General features: G+C 50.2%; 1 protein-coding gene across 1 annotated transcript; it reads right to left on the bottom strand.

The window, feature by feature from the left end:
* Positions 1 to 1570: 1570 nt before the first annotated feature.
* AADACL3 (arylacetamide deacetylase like 3) lies at positions 1571 to 9657 on the bottom strand. The gene is made up of 4 exons (XM_004596104.3): positions 9483 to 9657; positions 6332 to 6548; positions 4814 to 4877; positions 1571 to 2859 (listed from the first exon to the last, which is right to left on the bottom strand). The coding sequence occupies exons 1-4, from the start codon at positions 9648 to 9650 to the stop codon at positions 2085 to 2087; spliced, it is 1224 nt and encodes a 407-aa protein (XP_004596161.3). The 5' UTR covers positions 9651 to 9657; the 3' UTR covers positions 1571 to 2084.
* Between the last annotated feature and the right edge of the window lie 10139 nt (positions 9658 to 19796).

The following is a 19796-nucleotide window of genomic DNA, read 5'->3' as shown; positions in this document are numbered from 1 at the left end:
CAGGAGGCAGGAAGGGCCACAGCCCCTTGACAAATGGGCCACACAGCTGGAATTCCCACAGAACTTGAGAAGTGCCAGCAAACAAAGTCAAGGGTGGACAGAGAGTCCTAGCAAAACCTGCTTCCATCTGCAATCACCACGTCCATCCCCTAACCTTCTTGCCACTTCCTCCACCCAGAGGGGACCACGATCTCCACCTGCTCAGTGGCCACACAGGAAGCATCTCCATTGAGTGGCTCTTGTTTCTCCAACAAAGCTACCTGCTGAGCATCTGGGGCTGCATCCAGAAGTCACCCAAAAGTACTCCTCTCTTCCCCACATCTTAGCACAAATGTTCAACTAAATGCAAGTTAAGAGCATGCATAGGGTCCTTCTTGTGGTAAACTTGGACCCTGGCCGATAACCACCAGGAACACAGCATGTTGAATACAAGCTAGGACCAACCTGGGAGCCGTGGCTTTTAGAGGACTGTCCATTCCCCAGGGACAGGTGTGTGCCTTATCCTCTGGTTCTTGACTCATCCTGCTACTTCCAAGTGCCTTAACTCATGGTTCAGTGCAGCTTAGCTTCTATAGTAGAGTTAGTCCACTGTCCCTGCGAGGGGCAGCAGGGAGCCCCATGGAGGACTAGATGGTGGCAGAGATCTGGCGGGCCAGAGCCCCTTTAAAAAACAGGCTTCCCATAGAGCAGGAGAAGTGAAAGAAGCCATGGATGTGGTGCTGTGTAAGAGCCGATCCTCCCAAGGATGGATCATGGAACCCATCCTTGCTCTTCCAGACTTTTGATCACCACCTCTGCTCAGAAGGAACCAGGCTCCTCAGGTTCCAGTGCCCTTCCACAGGAAAGGGACTGACACCCTTCACCACACTCAGTCCAACAGAAGACATTGACTCCAGCCTCCACTCCCAGGGTGTAACGGGACTTAGGCCTGGTCAGCCACGACATTCTGTGCTCTTGGTTTTGACCATTAGACCCACCACTCTGAAAACCAACAAAGCCATTGAGTTGAAAGGAGATTTTGGCTAGGACTGGTCAGAGTGAAGCAGCTTGATAAAAGCGAGTTTGACTCTGGCCTGAAACTGCTCAAAGCCACCCTCTGGAGAGGTGAAGAGGAATCCAACACAGGGGACGAAAGAACAGAAAGAACAGGCAGCTAATGGCACTGCTTGTGTTGATGGATCAGCCCATGCCTGCTTTCCCCCGAAAGTCATTGCTACAGCAACTAAGATGCTTTCCATCTGTTTTAGGCCACTTGGAGATGCTTCTCTGTCTTTAAGTAAATAGAAACAATCCCTGGCAATGCTCCTTGGGTCCCTCAGGTACTCCTGTGATGTCCCACGATGGACATGGTTGAGTTGGGTTAGATGTAGCCTTCATGAGTCTCACATCCAGCAACCAGACTCCTTGCTGATCCCTCTCCTTGAACTCTTCAGAGTGTTTGAGGGCCTTTGGTTGGAAACCCAACTGTGACTCCAGGAGCTCCCTAGCAACCACAGTCAGACATCTCTGGACATTCTTCATCTCTCACTAGAGGCAACCACCAGTGAAAGTCTATTGATTCTGTCCCAACTCTTCCAGTCCAGGCCCACAGAGCCCTGAGCCCAGAGTCCACACTACAGCAGAAACAGCGTCACTGTGACCCAGAGGAGGAGGTAGACTCAGTTTGAGTATGCCACCACCACCACCTGGCAGCCTGGAACATCAGCACCCCGCCTTGTAAGCCACCCCAGAGAAGCCTCATGAGACTGCACATCATGTCCAGACACTGTGTCACAGTCTACCTCAGCCTAGATAGCCCAGGGAGGCTGTAAAGCACTCCCGTTCGCTAAGTCACTCTGGCAAACAGCCACCAAAGATCATAGTTCCCAATTTCCCCAGCAGTGTCTGGACAGCCCAAGTCCCCAAACCTATCATCGGCTTGTTCTCCTTCACACGGAAGGACATGCAGCATGCAGTTGTAGAACTTGCTGTCCAGGAAGGTGACATCACCTCCTCCTCTTTCCTCAGCCCCAATCAGCATCACCCACAGCAACCACAGAGAGCTCCCTGGGGGAGGTGGGGCTCCAGCAGGAGAGGAAGGAGAGTCACAGCCCCTTGATAAATTGCGCGGCGAAATCCAAGATCCTCAGGGAGCAGGGAAAGTGCAGGAAGCCAAAATCAAAGGTGTTGAGGACTCCATGAAAGCCATCGTCCATGTGGTGCCAGGTCACGGGCACTCCCAGGCCTTCGAGCCTCTTCTTGCAGAGCAGGGAGTGGTCCCGTAGGAGGTCATACTCACAGCTCAGGATGCAGGCTTCCGGGAGCCGAGCCACCACGTCATCCTCGGCGATCAGGGGTGAGCACATCAAATCCAGGAAGACGCTCGTCTCCCGGTAAGCATCTTCATTCAGGGGTCCCCGGGTCATGGGCCGATACCCTCTCTTCTTAAACCTCTCTGGGATGTTGTCTGAACTCAGCCACTTGTCATACTTTGCCCAGATGTGGGCAGGTAAATGGGCCCCTTTCTTGATGGCACTTTGCCAGGAGGGGCAGATATCCAGGTAATAGCACATACAGTGGAAAGCAAACTTCCACGTGAGCAGAGGAATCTTCTCATTCTGCTGGAAGGAAGGGGACTGAAAGTCCAGGGCTTGGAGGGCTGGGTAAATTAGGACCTGGGCCCGGATGCGGGGGAGATCCGGCCTGTTCAGGAAGGTCTGACAGACCACCATGGCTACGCCCCCTCCCACACTGTCGCCGCAGACCACAACTTGCTCCGGATCCACCCCGTACACATCCAGGGACTTGAGGAACTGAACAGTGGCAGCCATGCAATCTCTCACCATAACCGGGAACTTGTACTTGGGTGACTTGCGGTATCTACAAGGGAATTAATAAAGACAGTCAATATTCATCTGCCCAGCACAATCAAAGACATCTGCATCAGGAATGTCGAGTCTGTGTTTCTTCCATCAGCCTCCCTTGAGCAGGTAGAGTTTGGGATACAAGAGGGAAGAGGACCAAGTCTCTATTTTTAGCACACAGGCTCCAAGCAGCTGCCTTTTCCAAGGTTGCAATCACTTACTGAAGGACCAGCTGTGATCCAAGAACCCTGCCATCTGCCTACGGGTCAGCTACTTGGTCAGCATCCATGCCCACTCCTTCTTTGAGTCTACCTGATGTTGCTTCTCCACCTCCAAGCTGTGAACAGTTCCAATCTTGCTTTTATTTTGGTTCTAATGGACTCAGATCCTATGGTGTGGATATGGTTTTAACGTGGTCCCTGCAAATTTTCAGGTGTTGAAAACTTAATCTAGAGTGCAGTATTGGGAAATGCTGTAGATGCTTTAGGAGGCGGGGCCTGATGAAATGTCCTGTGGTCCGTTAAGCACTCAGCAGGAATGAAGATAGTTTTCCAGTGATTCTCACGAAGGGCTATTATAAAAGCCTGAGCCTGACCTCACACAGCTGGTTCCTGTTTGAGGCATAATCCCTTCTCATCCCATGCCCCACTATTAATGTCAGCCACGAGATGGCATAGCCTGGTGGGGTCAGAAGCCTCACCAGAGCTGGTACTGTGTTGTGAGGACTTTCAGCAGCCAGGTGATTAATTCAGTCAAACCTCTTTTCTTTATATACATAACCTACCTCAGGTATTTCATGACAGTCTGGAAAAAAATGGGTTTCTGTACCTGCCATGCCTCCAGATTTTGGGGGAGACCTTGTAGAAAGTGAAGTACCATCATAAGTCAGCAGAGAGCATGCCTGGTCCCTCCACACTGGCCACCCCCACTCCGCAGAGATGCCAGCCTGGCACTGCCAACTTCCCATTAGTTAAGAGACTACAGATTTGTGAGAAGTCTTGCCATTTTTAAAGGCTGGCTCTGTCTTTTAAATAGACACAAAGGAAATGCTCTACGGGACAAACAGACCTCGCACCAGCCCTTTGCATCCCAGCACCCTGCATCCAGACAGCCGTGCAGTAGTACTAGGATAACAGTGCATTGAAATCCAAAACCAGATTTAGATTGGGTTCTCAGAGCTTGACTTTCCAGGGGAGACTTGCTGGCAAATTCTGATGACTGCTTGGTTTGGCATTGCCAGGATCAGCAGGCACAGGGTCCCAACTTTTCTCTTGCTCACTCTCTTGTCTTCATTTATGCCTTGATGTTTTATTCCCCTTGACTTAGGTCTGCTACAAGAATGCTGGGATGTGTACCCCACCCAGAACTTGGCATCTACTGCTTCCCTGGGCATTTTCCTGGCGCTGCAGGTGCAGCCTCACGGGGGAGCAGGGCACCACGCTGTGTGCTGGGGCATCAGTCAGGCGGCAGGGTAAGAGATCAGCCAGACCGTGGCGCCGTTGTCCAGTGTCCCCGGATCCTTCCTTGGGATTCCAGCTGGGACGAATGGGGACTCCCACAGACCAATTAAGAAACTGAAGTCCCTTTTTATTTTTATTTTTTTTAAGTTTTTCTTTATTCTATATGTGGATCTCAGCCAGGAGGCTCTTCCAAGGTGACAGGATTGGGTGGTTTGGGAGGTGGTCCTGGGTACTGCTGGCATTTAGCAGCATGAGCTACTACTAAGTGTCTGGAGTGAACGAGGCTGATCCATTCATATCTGGTTCCTACCCAGATCCTAACCAATCGGGCTCACACCACCTCTCTCCCTTAGCCTGCCCAAGGGCCACGCACCCCTACATTCCCTGCCTCCCCTAATCCCCCGTCTCCCTGCCTCCCCTTCTCACTGACTTCACATAACCCTGGCCTTCCCCCACCAGCACCCCACGCCCCCTCCCACTCCATCAGTTTCCACTCTGCTTGCTACTCACCCAACCGCCAAAACCACGGCCTCACTCTTCTTGGACAAATACAAGCATACTCTGTGGTGGGTTTCTGGAAGACAGGAGGTTTCCACGCTTGCTGGGAAGCCCCCTTCACCAGCCCCGGCCAGCTTCTGCTAGCCCCCAGACAGGTTCCTGCTCCGTTCCAAGCCCTGAACTTTGCAATTTGGCTTCTGCCCCTGGAGCAAACGTGTGCTCAACTTTCTCATTCTTGGCACTGCCTGAGCAACTTCATTCCAGATATAGCTGCTGGATTCTGCAGTTGATGGACAGTACCTGAGAAGCTGTAAGGTCATTGCATACAGTGGCCTCTGAGCTCTGGGGTCAGACAGATCCATCATCCTTGCCTTTTTCCTTGAGCTAAAGGAGTTCTCCAGCATAGAACTGAGCTTCCATGAGTCTTCATTTCTTCATCTATCTAATAGGGATAATGACGTCTATGTCACTGGAGCACTGGGGGGGGGAGAATGCTTAAATGAAAAAATGTGCATACAACAAAGTGAATGTTGTAGTGCAGTGTATCAACCTGCTGCATGGGACACCTGCACTCACATTGCAGTGCCTGGCATGGAGTCACACCTTCACGGCTGTCTGTTTCCTGCTCATACACATTGGTGCCCTGCTAACTGGTGTCATATGGGACCTGAGGCCTTGGGTTCCTGCTGCTCTCATAGGAGACATGGATGGAATTTCTGGCTCCTGACTTTGTCCTGGTCCAGGTCCTGGTTGTTGTGGACATTTGAGGAGTAAACCAGCAGGTGGAAGATCTCTCTTAAAGCACCACCTCTGATGTCAGCCTCCCATATGGGCACCAGTTTGTGTTCTTGCTGCTCCGCTTCCAATCCGGGTCCCTGCCTGTGCCTGAGAAAAGAGCAGAAGATGACCAAAATATTTGGCCCCCCGTACCTACGTGGCTTCAGCCCAGCCCTGGCTGTTGTGGTCATTTACAGAGTAAGTCAGGAGATGTAAAAGCTCTCTGCTTTTCTCTCATATACACCCAAGCATACACACACACAAGGAGACTTCAACAAAATGCCTGTGACACTGGGTTTATAAGGTCAGTGTAGGGGTAAATCTTTGACCTGGTGGTTAAGTCATCAGTCACCTGATTCCACCTTTGTGTGGTTGCAGACCTTGGTTCCTGACACCTGTTTGGGAGAACTGAATTGTCTTCCTGGCTCCTGACTTTGGCCGCAGCCAGTCCGGGTGGTTGATGGCATTTCAGAAGCAACCAGCTGTCTATTGTATGAATAAGTGTTTAAAAATGTTTTTAAAGATAAACTTGATTTGGCGCAAAAAACTTTTTGTAGAATCAGGAGCCCAATCACTTGGGCCATCCTCTGCTGCTTTCCCAGGTGCATTAGCAGGGAGCAGGATTGAAAGTGGAGCAACCAGGAACTGAACCGGAGCCCATATGGGATGCCAGCATCACAGGCATCAGCTGTCATGATGCTCTTTCATCGGGGTGTCATGTTGCTCGGGGAGGTCCGTGGCTTGGGGACTTACTCAAGCTCCCCATGATGGCACCCCCACCATGGTAGAATACAACACCAGGCCTGGGAGAGCAAGACGATGCCTTGGGCTGGTACAGCTTCACAGGCACTGTCCCAAAGCGGAGGTCAGTGACCAGGACATCGGGGTCATTCTTTAGCAGCTGCAGGTCGTGCACAAAACGGACAAATTGGGGCATAGGACAGATCCTCAGCTTCTCGAAAACCAAGCCCTGTTGGAAAGAGATGAGAAAATGGGTGATGGACTTGCCCGGGGAGGATTGGGGGCGGTCTGCACCCTCTCTGGGTCTCAGCGGGCAATGAGATCACTCTTAGGAAGTTGCAGTCGCTTTGGTCCACAATCCTATACCACCTATTCGGTGTCTCCATCACACTGTAGTAAAATCCATCTCCACTCAGGCCTCTGTGACCCCAGGGCCTGCCAGACTCTCTCAACCCACTCTCCCTGAGGCCTCCTACCCCACCAGGATAGCCACCTGGGCTCTCTGGTCGCCCCTCAGCAATCCCTCTTCCTGGAGCACCTCACTGTGAGGTCCGTGCTCCACTTGGCCTGGGCATATCCCGGCTTCCCAGGGTCTCCTTTGGCCCCCAGACAACCCCACAAGCCTAAGCTTTTGTTGCTAAGTGTATCATGATCTTACCTCTTTAAGAGGAAAGAAGAATTCCCATCTTTGGAAGAAATCTACTACAATGTGTTTGGATATAATAACATGAGGCCCAAGATTTGCTTCTTAAGGAATTAAGAATGTGGACCTGGTGTTGTGACGCACTGGGTTAAACCTCTGCTTGTGACATTAGCATCCCATATGGGAATGTTGATTTGAGTCCTAGCTACTCACTTCTGAGCCAGCTGCACCACTTCCGATCCACCTCCCTAAGAATGTAATTGGGAAGGCAGCAAATGATGACCCAAGGTTTGGAGTCCCTGCATCCACGTGAGAGACCCCAGATGGCCTTTCCATCTCCTGGCTTTGACCTGCCCCATCCCTGGCTGTTGCGGCCATTTGGAGAGTGAGCCAGCAGGTGGAAGATTCTCTCTCTCTCTCCCTCATTCTGCTTTTCAAAAGAAATAAGCCGGGGCTGGTGCCATGGCTCAACAGGCTAGCCCTCTGCCCTATGGTGACAGCATATTCCATATGGGCACTGGTTTGTGTCCCAGCTGTTCCACTTCTGATTTAGCTCTCTGCTTGTGGCCCTAGGAAAAGGAGCAGAGGATGGCCCAAGTCTTGGGATCCTGCACCCATGAGGGAAACCCAGAAGAAACTCCTGGTTTCAGATCAGCTCAGCTCCAACCATTGCAGCCATTTGGAGAGTAAGCCAGCAGATGGTACCTTTTCTCTCTCTGTCTCTCCTTCTGTCTGTAACTCTGTCTTTCAAATAAAAATAAATAAAATTAAAACATAAATAAGCAGCTCTTTAATAAGCGAAGTTAAACCTTTGTGTGGGAGCACAAAGGAAACAAAGTTTGTCCAGAAGTCAACAATGTAAGTGTTAGAAACCCACCACATACGAACTATTTGGCCATCTTCATATGCCTAAAAGTTGCCACATTACAAATCAGTAGATCAAGGGGCCTTCCCCTGGGGCCTCTCTTTACAGCGCTCCCAGCCCTTTGCTGCATCACAACCATTTCTACCATGTTCGAATGCACAAAATGAAATGCATAAGATCTTAAAGGAAGGCCATCTTTATACAGTTATCAGACTGTTGAAGTTAACACTTGATGTATATATATGTGTGTGTGTTGCCCTATGGGTGTGTAGAAGAGCAAGACCTAGGGGTCAGTTTCATATGAGGGTGCTCCTAGAAGTACATGGAAAAAAATAGAATGAAAAGATTAGTCTGATGCCATAGTCATTGAAATCCATGCCTCATTTGCTCATGCTACCCTTGCTTCCAAGGAATGGGAGGCCATGACTTCACATTGCCTATAGCAGCTGCAGTGACTGTAAGAGCCCTGGCAGTCCCTCCTGCCAGCAGCTCGTAGGACTGCTGTCTGGAACTGCTTGTCACCTTTGTTCATCATGGGAAGAAATGCTACGTTCCCCTTAGACACAGGTGGTGAAACCAGGGTCATTGTACCACCGCCCAAATTCATGGGTGTCTTGCACCAAGCTGCTGTGGCAGGGAGGTTCAGGGAGTCCCAGAACGAACTCCCTCCCCATGGGTACTTTTCCCCTAGCGTTCTCCTTTGCATGGAGCTCTTTCTCATGTGTGGGTTTGCTGGTTCACTTGGCATTTCCTCACCTTCCCCCACACCCAGGAAACGAGACTCCCATATTCCAGAACACAGCCGTTGCACCAACCCATCTCTGCAGAAGACAACCAACCAACAAATAGTGCCAGCGGTTAATTTTTGTGGAGGGCACTGCACACGCTCTTGGCACAGCTTTCTTTGCAGCAGCCCCACAAAAGGCTGGGCAGATGGGGAAGTGGAACTGCTGTAACTGGGGCCTGGACTGTGACCACCTTGGGCCGGGAAAGCAGCAGGACCCACCAGCACATGCTGAATGGCACATTCTTACCCCAGAGGTAAACAGCCTACAACCAGGGTCCTCTCAAAAGAAGACACCTTGTAACTTGCTTCCCCTTAGGTAAGCCACTTGAGACAGAAAAAGCTTCTCTGGGCCCGGTTCCTGCCACCCCTCTGGAGATGGACAACAAGTTGACAACAACACAGTTCTCACCACTGTCCCCAGATCACACACACACACACACACACACACACTGACAACAACAGGAAGAATCAGATTGTATCGCACACACATTTTTTCATCTCCCAAAGGTGACAAAAGACTTGGGAGGTCACATTCAACCATTCTGGGCATCTGTACTAACCGACTGCTTTGTGACCTGGTTGATTGGTTGTTAGCTGGCTTTGCACAACGGGTGACCAACCACCAGAACTTAGAGATTTGGGGAACTTCTTCCCGCCTTCCCTGGGGTGCAGAGTGCAAACCCAGACAGGTATTGGGCCAGGGGGACAGAGCTGGGCTTTTCTCCTCCTATTAGCTGAAACAGCAAACCAGGCTTGGTCAACATCCCAAGAGGCTGAGCACCGCCCTAAGAGAGGTTCATTCCACCTGTCCTGCTGCCTGGAACCTACACTCCCGTAATTTCCCCCACGAACAATACGGGAAACTCACCCAGGTCACCAACAGCTGCAAAAGGCAACTGAGAACCCGCATTTTCACGGGGTGGCCAATCCCTGCTGGCACAGACTCAGTGAAGAAGTGGGTGCAGATGGCCCAGAGCCACACCCCCGAGGACAGCACGCAGACAGCCGCAAGGAAGAACAGGGTGAGACCCACCATGCTGCTGCCACCCTGAGATGGATACCGAGAGGACGGGCTGTGCAGCCAGCGGCTCTCCTCACTTATACATTGCCACCTGTCCATCCTACACTCCTGCCTCCTTGAAAACATTGGCCAGGCCCAGGTGAGTCACAGACTCAGGTGAGGCCCTAGTTCTAGGTCAAGGTCTGTCCCAGGAGAAAGTGGCTCATTGCACCCCGATGCTGGTAAGAAAAGAGACTTCCAGAGATCAAGCTTCAATCCTGGTATGGCTTTGAATAAGCCACCATGTCACCCCTGGATGTCACAAGCTCAACCACTCCCATCTGCCCTTGAAGTTCATCCCTCACGCCTTGTTTCCACTCTGGCCATACTTGCTACGTCTGAGCCTGCAGAGGAGGTCGCAGGGCCTTTGCACATGTTGGCCTCTGTGCCAAGTCTTCCCACAGACTCAATCCCTCCTTTCCCACAGATCTCTGCTGAAATGTCACCTTGTCAGGGAGGCCACTCTGGCCACCTGATCTCATGCCCATACCCTCTGCCTGGGTCCCTCTGGGCCTATGTTGTCACCTGCTTGTCTGCCAGCTGAAGGATGGAGCTCTGTGTAGACACTCTTCTTCCCACCGCTGGATCAGGCTTTGGTCCCCAGAGCGATTTGCCGGGGCTCTGTTGAACAAACAAGCAAAGGAGTGGAAGAACAGGCTTCGTCCTCTTCGCTGCAAGCCAAGACTCGCTGTCCTGCCAGGTCAGGCCAGACGTCACCGTGCCCATCTGCAACCTTCCCCGACAAGAACTGGGCACTGAAGCCAGCGTCCACTGCCTCTCCCACCTCCCCACCAACAGCCACCAGGGGCAGAGCTTCTCAAACAGGACATTGAATGTTTCAGTAGACATCTGGCCATGTCCCAAAGTGGTTGCGTTTGTCACAACTCCGTGAAGGGCAGGGGGTGATGCTGGCATCTCAGGGACCCATGCCAAGGGCATCTCTAAACCTCCTACAACACACAAAGGTCAGACTTCACAGCCAGGATTTTGGCAGTGTGCCACATTAATGCACCAAACTTGAGAAATCCTGGGTTTGGAATACTTGGGCATGAGGCCTGGCTCTGCCCAACATCAGCCTTCTGCTCATAAGCGAGTTGGGCTCGCTAAACCTCTGTTTTCAAATTTGTAAAATGGGACACTAACAAAGGCATCCCCTGCCTTGGGGTGTACCTAGCATGCGTGTGGCACATGCAGATGCCTAAGGGAGGTGAGTGAGCACCACCAAGACATTCCCAGGTGTTCTCCAACCCTTTCCTGGCTGTCATGGGTGCACAGGAAGTCAACACCATCGCTATACCAGAAGCCATAGGATGCATTATGGCTGCCGGGAGGTGGGTGAGAATGCCACAGCCACTTCCAGCTACAGGATCCCCTGATGCATGCAGAGGGTCCACAGTGCCTCCCACCCTCTGTCTCCACAGAGAGGGACTTCTGAGGAGTGGGTCTCAGCTGCCCAGCCTTGGAGAGGAGCTACCCGGGAGAGGGGTAGCCGGCTGGGACATCATTGGGAGACACTGCAGGTTGGGATTCTGCAAGCAAGCTGTGTCATGCCTTTGAGCACAGAGGCTAAAGCATATTTTAATCTGTAGAGCTCATGCTGGACTTTCCAGCCCCTGTCCTCTGGGTGCAGGACACAGGACTTCCATGGAAGGAGCTGATGGGCACCCGGGGACTAGGTATCCCCACCCTCATCTGCGAGGACAGACTAGCCCTGGGTTCCGTGATGCCTATGGTGAGCCTGGGACCATGTGCTTTGCTTGCTTTCCATATGCAAGGCAAAGCTGAGGTCCCCAATCCAGGCCCAGTGCTGTACTGGATGCTCTACGGGTTGTTGATGTGTTATTAATTCCTGGGGCTGTAGGTTAGCTCATCAGCCATGCACGTCACCACCACCAGGAGCAGCACTCAGTCACCCTCAACCCAGTTTCCAGCTGACCACCTCCTCCCAGGCCCACAGCGTGCTTGATCCAGTTGTCTGTACAAGGGCCTCCTGGTGGCCAGTCCTTGGTGGCACAGCTGCAATCTACCAGGCTCAACCCACTGCCCCCGCACCACGTGGACTTCACCACAGTAATCATACCTCGGCTGCAGTTGTGGCCCCACGCAGCCCACTGCACCTACTTGTACACACATCTCATTAGAACTTATCACTGGAGGGGTGGGCATTGTGTTGTATGTAGTATGCCATATGGGTTCAAGTCTTGGCTGCTCCACTTCCAATCCAACTCCCTGCTAATGGCCTGCACAAAGCACTAGAGGATGGCCCAAGTGCTTGGACCCCTGCCACCCACATGGGAGACCTGGATGAAGATGCTAGCTTCAGTCAGACTCCCCACCTGTTGCAGCCATCTGGGGAGTGAGCCAGCAGCTGGGAGATGCCTTCTCCCAGCCCATTCCTGCTTCGTAACTCGTTCAAAATCAGTAAATAAATCTTCTTAAAAATAAAACTAAAAGAAGACCTGCTTGAATGGCGGTCCCCTGCTCCTCTCCTGACCCCCACCTGCCAGTAGCCAGCTCCTTTTCCTGCCAGCCCTGCCAAGGTACAGCTTCTCTCCAGGGACTATAGGGAATTCTTGCTTCTCCTGTGTTTCACCTGAACAATCAGCTCTCCCCCTTGTTCAGGGATCTTAGACAATGGCTGTCTTGGTCAAAATAACCTGGGCGCAGGTCAGACAAGAACCACAGGTGGCTCCCTGCCAACATACAGTGGTCACTGCAGACCCAGACTGCAGGACATCCACCGGAGTGAAGAAGGAAGGGTCCCACCCCCAGCACACCATGAGTATCCACCACCCACTGCCCTGCAGCTGTTTCCTGGACAGGACTAATGCCTTCTGAGAGGGACTTCAAGACCAGGTCAGAGAAAGGAAAGCACCCAGTATAGCCTTGGTTCCCCCACCAACTTTTCAGGAGAGGGCTGAGGGACACAGAGAGCCATCTTCCACCTACTGATTCACTCCCCGAATGGCTGCATCCCCAGCTGAGGCCAGAAACTGCATCCAGGTATCTCCCCTGGTTACAGGGGACCAAGGACTTAAGCCATCCTCCGTTGCTTTCTTAAGCACATTAGCAAGGAGCTAGATCAGAAGTGGAACAGGTGGGTCTCAAACTGGCACCCATATGAGGTGTTGGTGCTGTTGGTGGCTGCTTAATCTGCTGTTTGCTGAGTCATAGTGCATCCAGATACAATTCTTTCTTTTTTTAATTTTTATTTTTGATGATGTTTACATAATTGATCATGGTGGGAAGGATCAAGGGTTAGGGGAAGTAAGTGAGACCACTGTTTCCAAAGTTTCTTTTTCTTCCTTCTGTATCTGGGGGAAGGAAGGGATATGGGGAGAAGCCACACCCAGCCTCCCAAGCACCCAGTACCCAGGGATGGGGAATGGCCACCCACTGTCACCCCAGGACCCCCAGTGTAGAGCATGTTCTGAGAGCTTTGCTTTGCTGGTTTCAATCATTCTGAAATGCTGCCAAGCTCACCAATCCAAGGATGAGGAAATCCTTCCAATGTCCATTAGTTGACGAACACTTTAGAATCCATTTGCCTGGATATTTGCTGTTATTGCTTGGTTAGTGTAGTTGTCCAATTTGTTCCACCCTCCTTCCTCCGCAGGTCCCAATGGGCTGTCATATCCTCTGTATGCACCCCAGATCCAATTCTTGTGCTCATTTTAAAAATAAAGAAACTAGACCTCACAGAAATTAAGCAACTTTCCAGAGGTCGGAACAATCCCAAGTGGAAGTGGCAGGGGAGGCCTCCTATTCTGGGCTATGCCAAAATGTCAATTAAAAGAGAAAAGTGTACATGGTTGCCCAGTCCCCAACACAGGCTCTGCTGAGCAGGCACCCCCAGCTCACTGCATAGTGGGCAGCTGGGCTAGGAATTTTGTTGGTACTAGGGTTTATTTTGGAACACCAGAGAGGAACAGTTTACCAGACTTACTGAATTCTGAAGCATTGTAAATGTTATGTATTTAATTAATATTTGAGAGACAAAGAGAGAGTGAGAAAGAAAGAGAGAGAGAGTTTGTCCCTTGTTTGTCCTCTGGTTTATTCCTCAAATGCCAGAAACAGCTGGAGCTGGAGCGAATGGAAGCCAGGAGACATTTGACTTTCTACCCAAGTAATGGGGCCCAAACACTTGGACTGTCATCTACTATCTCCCAAGATATTCATTAGCAGGAAGCTGGAATCCGGATGGAGCCGGGGGTTAGGCCCTGGCACTCAGTCATGGGATTTGGGTGTCCCAAGTGGTGCCTTAACCGCCAGGCCAAATGCCCACCCCAAACCTATTGTTCTCCTGTCCAAGAGCTGCATGCACACATCTGTGAGCCCTCCCTGTGGACTCTGTCCTCTGTGCTGACAAAACTTGAACTACAGGTCCCTTGACTGTGACACAAGCTGTGATCCTTGTGCAATCCTGCTTTTTGCTTGTGATATCCATAGTAAATGTGACTTTTTCCACTGTGCAATTTGTTCTGGTTTCTTGTTCTAAATATATATTTGCTTTTTAGCCTAAATTGTATTTATGATTTTACATAATCATCCAGAAGAAAGGCCCCCAAATTGTATTCCATTGCACAAAATCTGGATTTGGGAGCAAGTATTTGGCCTACCAGTTAGGAGTCCTGCATCCTGAGCCCAGTACAATAGCCTAGCAGCTTAGTCCTCGCCTTGCATGCACCAGGATCCCATATGGGTGCCAGTTCATACCCCAGTTGCACCACTTCTCATCCAGCTCCCTGCCTGTGGCCTTGGGACCCTGCACTTATGTGGGAGACTCAGAAGCAGCTCCTGGATGCTGGCTTTGGATTGGTACAGCTCTGGCGATGCCAGCCACTTGGGGAGTGAATCACTGGAGGAAGGTCTTTCTCTCTTAATCTCCTCTCTGTAAGTCTGACTTTCCAATAAGGCACATCCCACCTGAAAGTGTCTGGATCTGATTCCTGGCTCCAGTCCTAACTCCGATTTCCTGCTAACACAGACCCTGGGAGGCAGTAGTGATGACTAGGCTCCTGATACGCATGTGGGAAATCCGAACTGAAATCTTGTCTCCTGACTTTGATGCCAGGCCAGGGCCAGCCATGGTGGGCATTTGAAGAGTGACCCAGTGGGTGATCTGTCTCTCTTTCTGTGTGTGTGTGTGGTCTTTCTCTTCCTCCCTTCCTCTCTTTCCTTGTTTTTTTTAAAAGGCTGAGCCCACCCAAGGTCTTCATGTGCGTAGGTAGCTACATATGTGGATTTCAGTAGGAACAAAAAGGACATAGTCTTTGGAACCCTTTCTTGCCACTTTCCAGGCTAATAAATTGGATTCTATAACAATTTTCAGTGCCTGTGGAATACTTTGCTGTTCCCTTGTTGGTGCAGCAGTTTGCTGAGTCCCTAATGTTAGAAATCAAGATGCAATCTGATTTTCCCCACCTGTCTTCACAAGGCTCAATTACAGAAAACTGATGAATAAAAAAATATTATCACGCTTTTGATCCATATTAACATTATTCTCCAGAGAAGTTGTACCCATTGACATTCCAATGCAAAGTATAACAAAAATGATTGTTTCTGGTCCTTCTACCAACACTGAGTATTAATCATTATGTTTCAATTTGATGGCTTGATTTTCCAAAGTTATATCAGTGTTGCTTTAGCTTGCATTGCTTCAGTGAAATGGAACACTGTTTCTTGTCTCATGGGTCATTTGAATTTCTTCCTTGGTGGATTCATGTAAATCTTTTCCATGTGTTCACACCTTTCATCTACTTTTCTACTGATGTAACAGTGCTGTGTGTGACCTAACTATAGTAAGGACATTATATCTGTGTAACATAGTTACAAACCTTCCTTCTACATTGAATTCAAGTTACTTTTGTTCAGAAACAGAGATGGGATGGAGGCAAGCAGAAAAAAAGCTCCCATCCACTAATCCACTGACCAAATCCCCACAGCGGCAGGGATGGGCCGGGCTAAAGTTGGGAGCCAGGATCTCAACCCAGGTCCTCCACCTGAGGGGCAGGAACCCGGCTGCTTGAGCGCTTGCTGCTGCCTCCCACGTCTGCTTTAGCAGGGACCTGGAGCCATGTGCTGGAGATGGGACACACACATCCCAACAAGCCTTCCAACATTGGTTTCAAATGCCCATTCCTAGTTGCAAACCTTTTTTTTTTAATGTTTGTTGTTTACCTTTGAGCTGTGGCCAAGTGTTTTTTTTATTACTATAATTTTATGCAACAATATCTGTTATCTCTTATGGTGTTTACATTCATATCATGATCTAAAAGATTGCTTTACAGTACACAAACGTGTGTGCAAATGATCATGGGAATGGAGAACTATCTCACCGAAATAGAAATATCTGGATGGAAAACACAAGGCTAGCAATGTGATATGGTAGGTTAAGCTGCCGCCTGCAACACTGACATCCCATTGGGGTGGAGATTGAAGTCCCAGCTGCTCCACTTCTGAGCCAGATTCCTGCTAAAGCACCTAGGAAAAGCAGTAGAAGATGACCCAAGTTCTTGGGCTCCTGCCATCCACTTGCGAGACCCAGATGAAGCTCCTGGCTCCTGGCTTCTCGCTTTGGCCTGGCCATTTGGGGCAGTGGACAAAGGATCTCTGTCTCTCTCTCTCTCTTTCTAACCCTGCCTTTGAAACAAACAAATAAATAATTTTTTAAACATGAAATAGAATTTGATGAATTTGTGGTAACTTCCTACTGTGCCATCTGTCTTCTCCCAAGTAGGATGAGGAGCTGGTCACGTGCAAAGCTGCTGCCTGGGGTTAAGGAGCCAAGGTCAGGCAGGTGGCAGGACTCCTCCAAGCAGGAGTGACAGATGCCACGGGAGACAGGCACTGTTGACTTCCACCATGCGGAGGCAGGTGAGTTTCTGCAGGACACCTGGGCACTGTGGGCAGACCTGCGCATCCTGTGTATGCAGATGCTCACATGCCTGTCCTCAGCTGCGGGGCGGGGGGGGGTGCAGGGGGCGGGAAGCAACCTCTGCTTCCAACCCGCATCCCAAAGCTTCTTGGGAGGCCACAGTACGGAAACATCTAGCCATATCCCGGGAGAGAGTGAGCCTGGGAAAGGCTGTGCTGTGCAGACAGGCAGAGAGCTCCCATCCACTGGTTCACTTCCCAAATACCCACAGTAGTTGGGGCTGGACCAGGCTTGGAACCAGGAACGTAAGCTGAGTCTCCCACATAGCTGTCTGAGACACAGCCACTTGAGCAGTCATTCACTGCCTCCCAGGGTCTGCATCTCCAGGAAGCTTGAGTTGAGAACGGACCTGGAACCCAAACCCAAAGTCAGACAGCCAGATCTTGACAGCATATATCCCAAGCAGTTTGTAAACATTATGCCAAGCACCTGTACCTGGGTACAATGTAAAATAACTGTAAAACAAGCATAGGTTTACCAAGACAATCAGTGAGATGGAAATACGTCTCCATTTTCCAATGTAGTAATTCCAGTAAAGTATGAATAACAACAATGTAGTGGCAGATCTACTAAGGGTCATATTTTAAACTAATGTTGAGCTTCCAAGACATTCTGTGGTATTTGCCCAAGCTGAAACACACACAAGCTTATTTCTTTTACTCTGAAGTGACAAAATGTCTGTCCGGACAACATGACTGCTTCCTGTGGTTCACATTTGCTGCAGAAGGAAGTTCTAAGTCTCACCTAGAGACGGATGGATTTCTTTTCCCCTCAAGTTCATGTGCTCCTTGACTATGTTCCATCAAGGTCAGACTTGAAGGTGTAATTATTTTGTTGAAAATATTCAGACTGGGCCCGGGGGGCTGCACCCATTGGCATACATATGAGTCAGCTCTAGGGGGGAGCCAGACTGGGTTAAGCATCAGTATCTTCCAGTGAGACCCAGCACTGGGGGCAGGCCTGATAGGGGAACTTTGGGCACTCCCCACCCAACCCTCATCCCAACCTCATCCTTCCCATTGTAAACAGAGGTTCACACGGGCAATGACCCCTTCCCCCTTTGTAATAAATGGTAACAGTTTAAGGAAGCAAAACGTTTGAACTGCAAAACCAACTCTTGGGGTTTTTGAAAGAATAGAAATCTTGCTGTCTCATGCATTTGGCAAATGGAAGTTTTCACGTGGGCATTGAGGAAGGAAACTGCCAAAAATAATAAAATACATAGAACATATTGTTTTGTAAATTGGGAAATTCAGTGATTAAAAATACTTCTTCACAAATAAATCTTTCGTACACTTCTATTTGAATTCCATTTTCCCACGGGCTTTCTGAAGTGTTCTGGAGTACGGCTGGGTACCCACCACTATGCCTGTCCCCAACAGCCAGACTCTGCTGTGGAGAGTGGCTGTGGGGCTCACAGTGCCCTCCTCCGGTGGGGAGGCCTACAGCCCAAGCAGAGTCTCCTGTCCTTGATTGCCCAGCAGGAGGAACCAGTGGAGGTCTGATCGGGGAGCCATGACCCTATCTTGTGCCCTGGCTCCTTACTCCAGCAACACCTTCTGCCAACCTCATGAAATTTCCTCCCTACCCGAAGTGGGGACCTCTCTTGGGAAGTCTGATGATGCTGAGGCCATGGGGTTCCCTATTGTCAATCCTGCCTGCAGCCATCGGAGTCAGCATGGCCACCTCTATGTGTGACCGCTGTCTCCAAAGCTCCCCTCTGTAGGGATCCCCCTTGCACGTCACTCTAGGTGTAAGGTGGCTTCTGTCACAGGAGAAACCTTCCCCCAACCACTGCATGCTTTCACGGCTCAGAGCAGGGTCAGAGGACTCCACTGCACCTGCCTCTGCAGACAACTTTCTAATCACACAGAGTGTCGTGCACCAAGGTATGGGCCCACAAATCAATCTTCTGGCTTGAATCACCCTTCATCAAAATCCTAGAGCCCCACCCCCCACACTTTTTGGGCAGAAAATGACAAGCTGATTTTTAAATTTATGAAGAAATGGGGAGCACCATGATGATGAAAGTGATCAGAAGCTGCCGCTGTGAGACACTATGGTGCCAGCATGAAGACAGCATGGCAACTGAGCCACAGAGATGCAACCCCTAGACTGATGAAAACTGTGACCTTGCAGCGCTTTGAGGATGCATGAGCTTTCCAATGTGATGCCATGAAAACACAGAGCAGGGGCATTTTGGCTCAAATGGAATGGATGTAACAGTCCCACTGCAAGAGGGCAGCATGGAAAGCTTTTCACTCCTCTCGGGTTGGGCACAGACAACTCGAAGGACACCAAGGGCTCTGACCGGAAGAGGGCCCCATGCAGATGAAGGACATGCGTGCACCAATGACAGTGCTAAGAGACTGGCAGGATACTTAATAACACACATTTCCAACAAGTGTGTCACATTTGAAAGCAAGAAGAAAAAATTTACACAAAACAGGAAGACTGGAAATGCAGAGAAGAATGAGCCGAGACCTGGAGAGACTTTTCCCAGAATCCAATCCCCTCCCCCAGAGCCTCCTGTGGCTCCATTTCCGCCCACCAGGACAGCAGTGAAATGTTGGAAAGGGCTGGTAAGGTGGCGCAGCAAGCTAATCCTCAGTCCTATGGCACCCACATCCCAAATGGGCTATGGTTCAAGTCCCAGCTTCTAAACTTCCCATCTAGCTCCCTGTTTATGTCCTAGTAAAGCAGCAGAGGCTGTCCAAAAGCCTTGGAGCCCTGCATCTGCATGAGACACCCTGAAGAAGCTACTGGCTCCTGGTTTCACATCGGTTCAGCTCTGACCATTTCAATAATCTAGAGAGTGAACCAGACAATGGAAACATTTTTCTGTCTCTTCTTCTCTCTGTTGATCTGCTTTCCCAATAAAAATACATCTTAAAAATTTAATGTGGGAAAGAAAATTTTACGTTGAAGGAATGTCAAACTACTGACTGCCCTGATCAAGCCTTTTGAGAAGAATGCAAAAGGGAATGCCCATCACGAGAGGGAAGAATGAAAAACAGGTGTCAGATGGACGAGCAGGGGTCAGGGAGACAAGCAGGTGTCAGGAATGAGCAGGTTTCAGAGGGATGAGCAGCGCCCCAAGCTCTGGAATGCAGCTGGAAATGGACACAGCCATTTTGGAGAAGCAATTGGAAACAAGCATCTTAGAAATCCCACTAGGGCCATGG

The sequence above is a fragment of the Ochotona princeps genome, chromosome 2 (assembly GCF_030435755.1).
Source record: "Ochotona princeps isolate mOchPri1 chromosome 2, mOchPri1.hap1, whole genome shotgun sequence".
Classification (NCBI taxonomy): Eukaryota; Metazoa; Chordata; class Mammalia; order Lagomorpha; family Ochotonidae; genus Ochotona; species Ochotona princeps.
Note: the sequence above shows the minus strand (reverse complement) of the source record. Positions and strands in the feature narration are given on the sequence as shown.

What these genes read in the sequence shown, in the direction of transcription:
- AADACL3 (XM_004596104.3), bottom strand. Translation starts at nt 9,650, where the DNA reads ATGGTGGGTCTCACCCTGTTCTTCCTTGCGGCTGTCTGCGTGCTGTCC. An exon ending in TGCAGCTGTTGGTGACCTGG is followed by an intron (nt 6,549 to 9,482) that starts GTGAGTTTCCCG and finishes TCTTTCCAACAG; the next exon opens with GGCTTGGTTTTCGAGAAGCT. An exon ending in GCCGTGGTTTTGGCGGTTGG is followed by an intron (nt 2,860 to 4,813) that starts GTGAGTAGCAAG and finishes ATTCCCTTGTAG; the next exon opens with ATACCGCAAGTCACCCAAGT.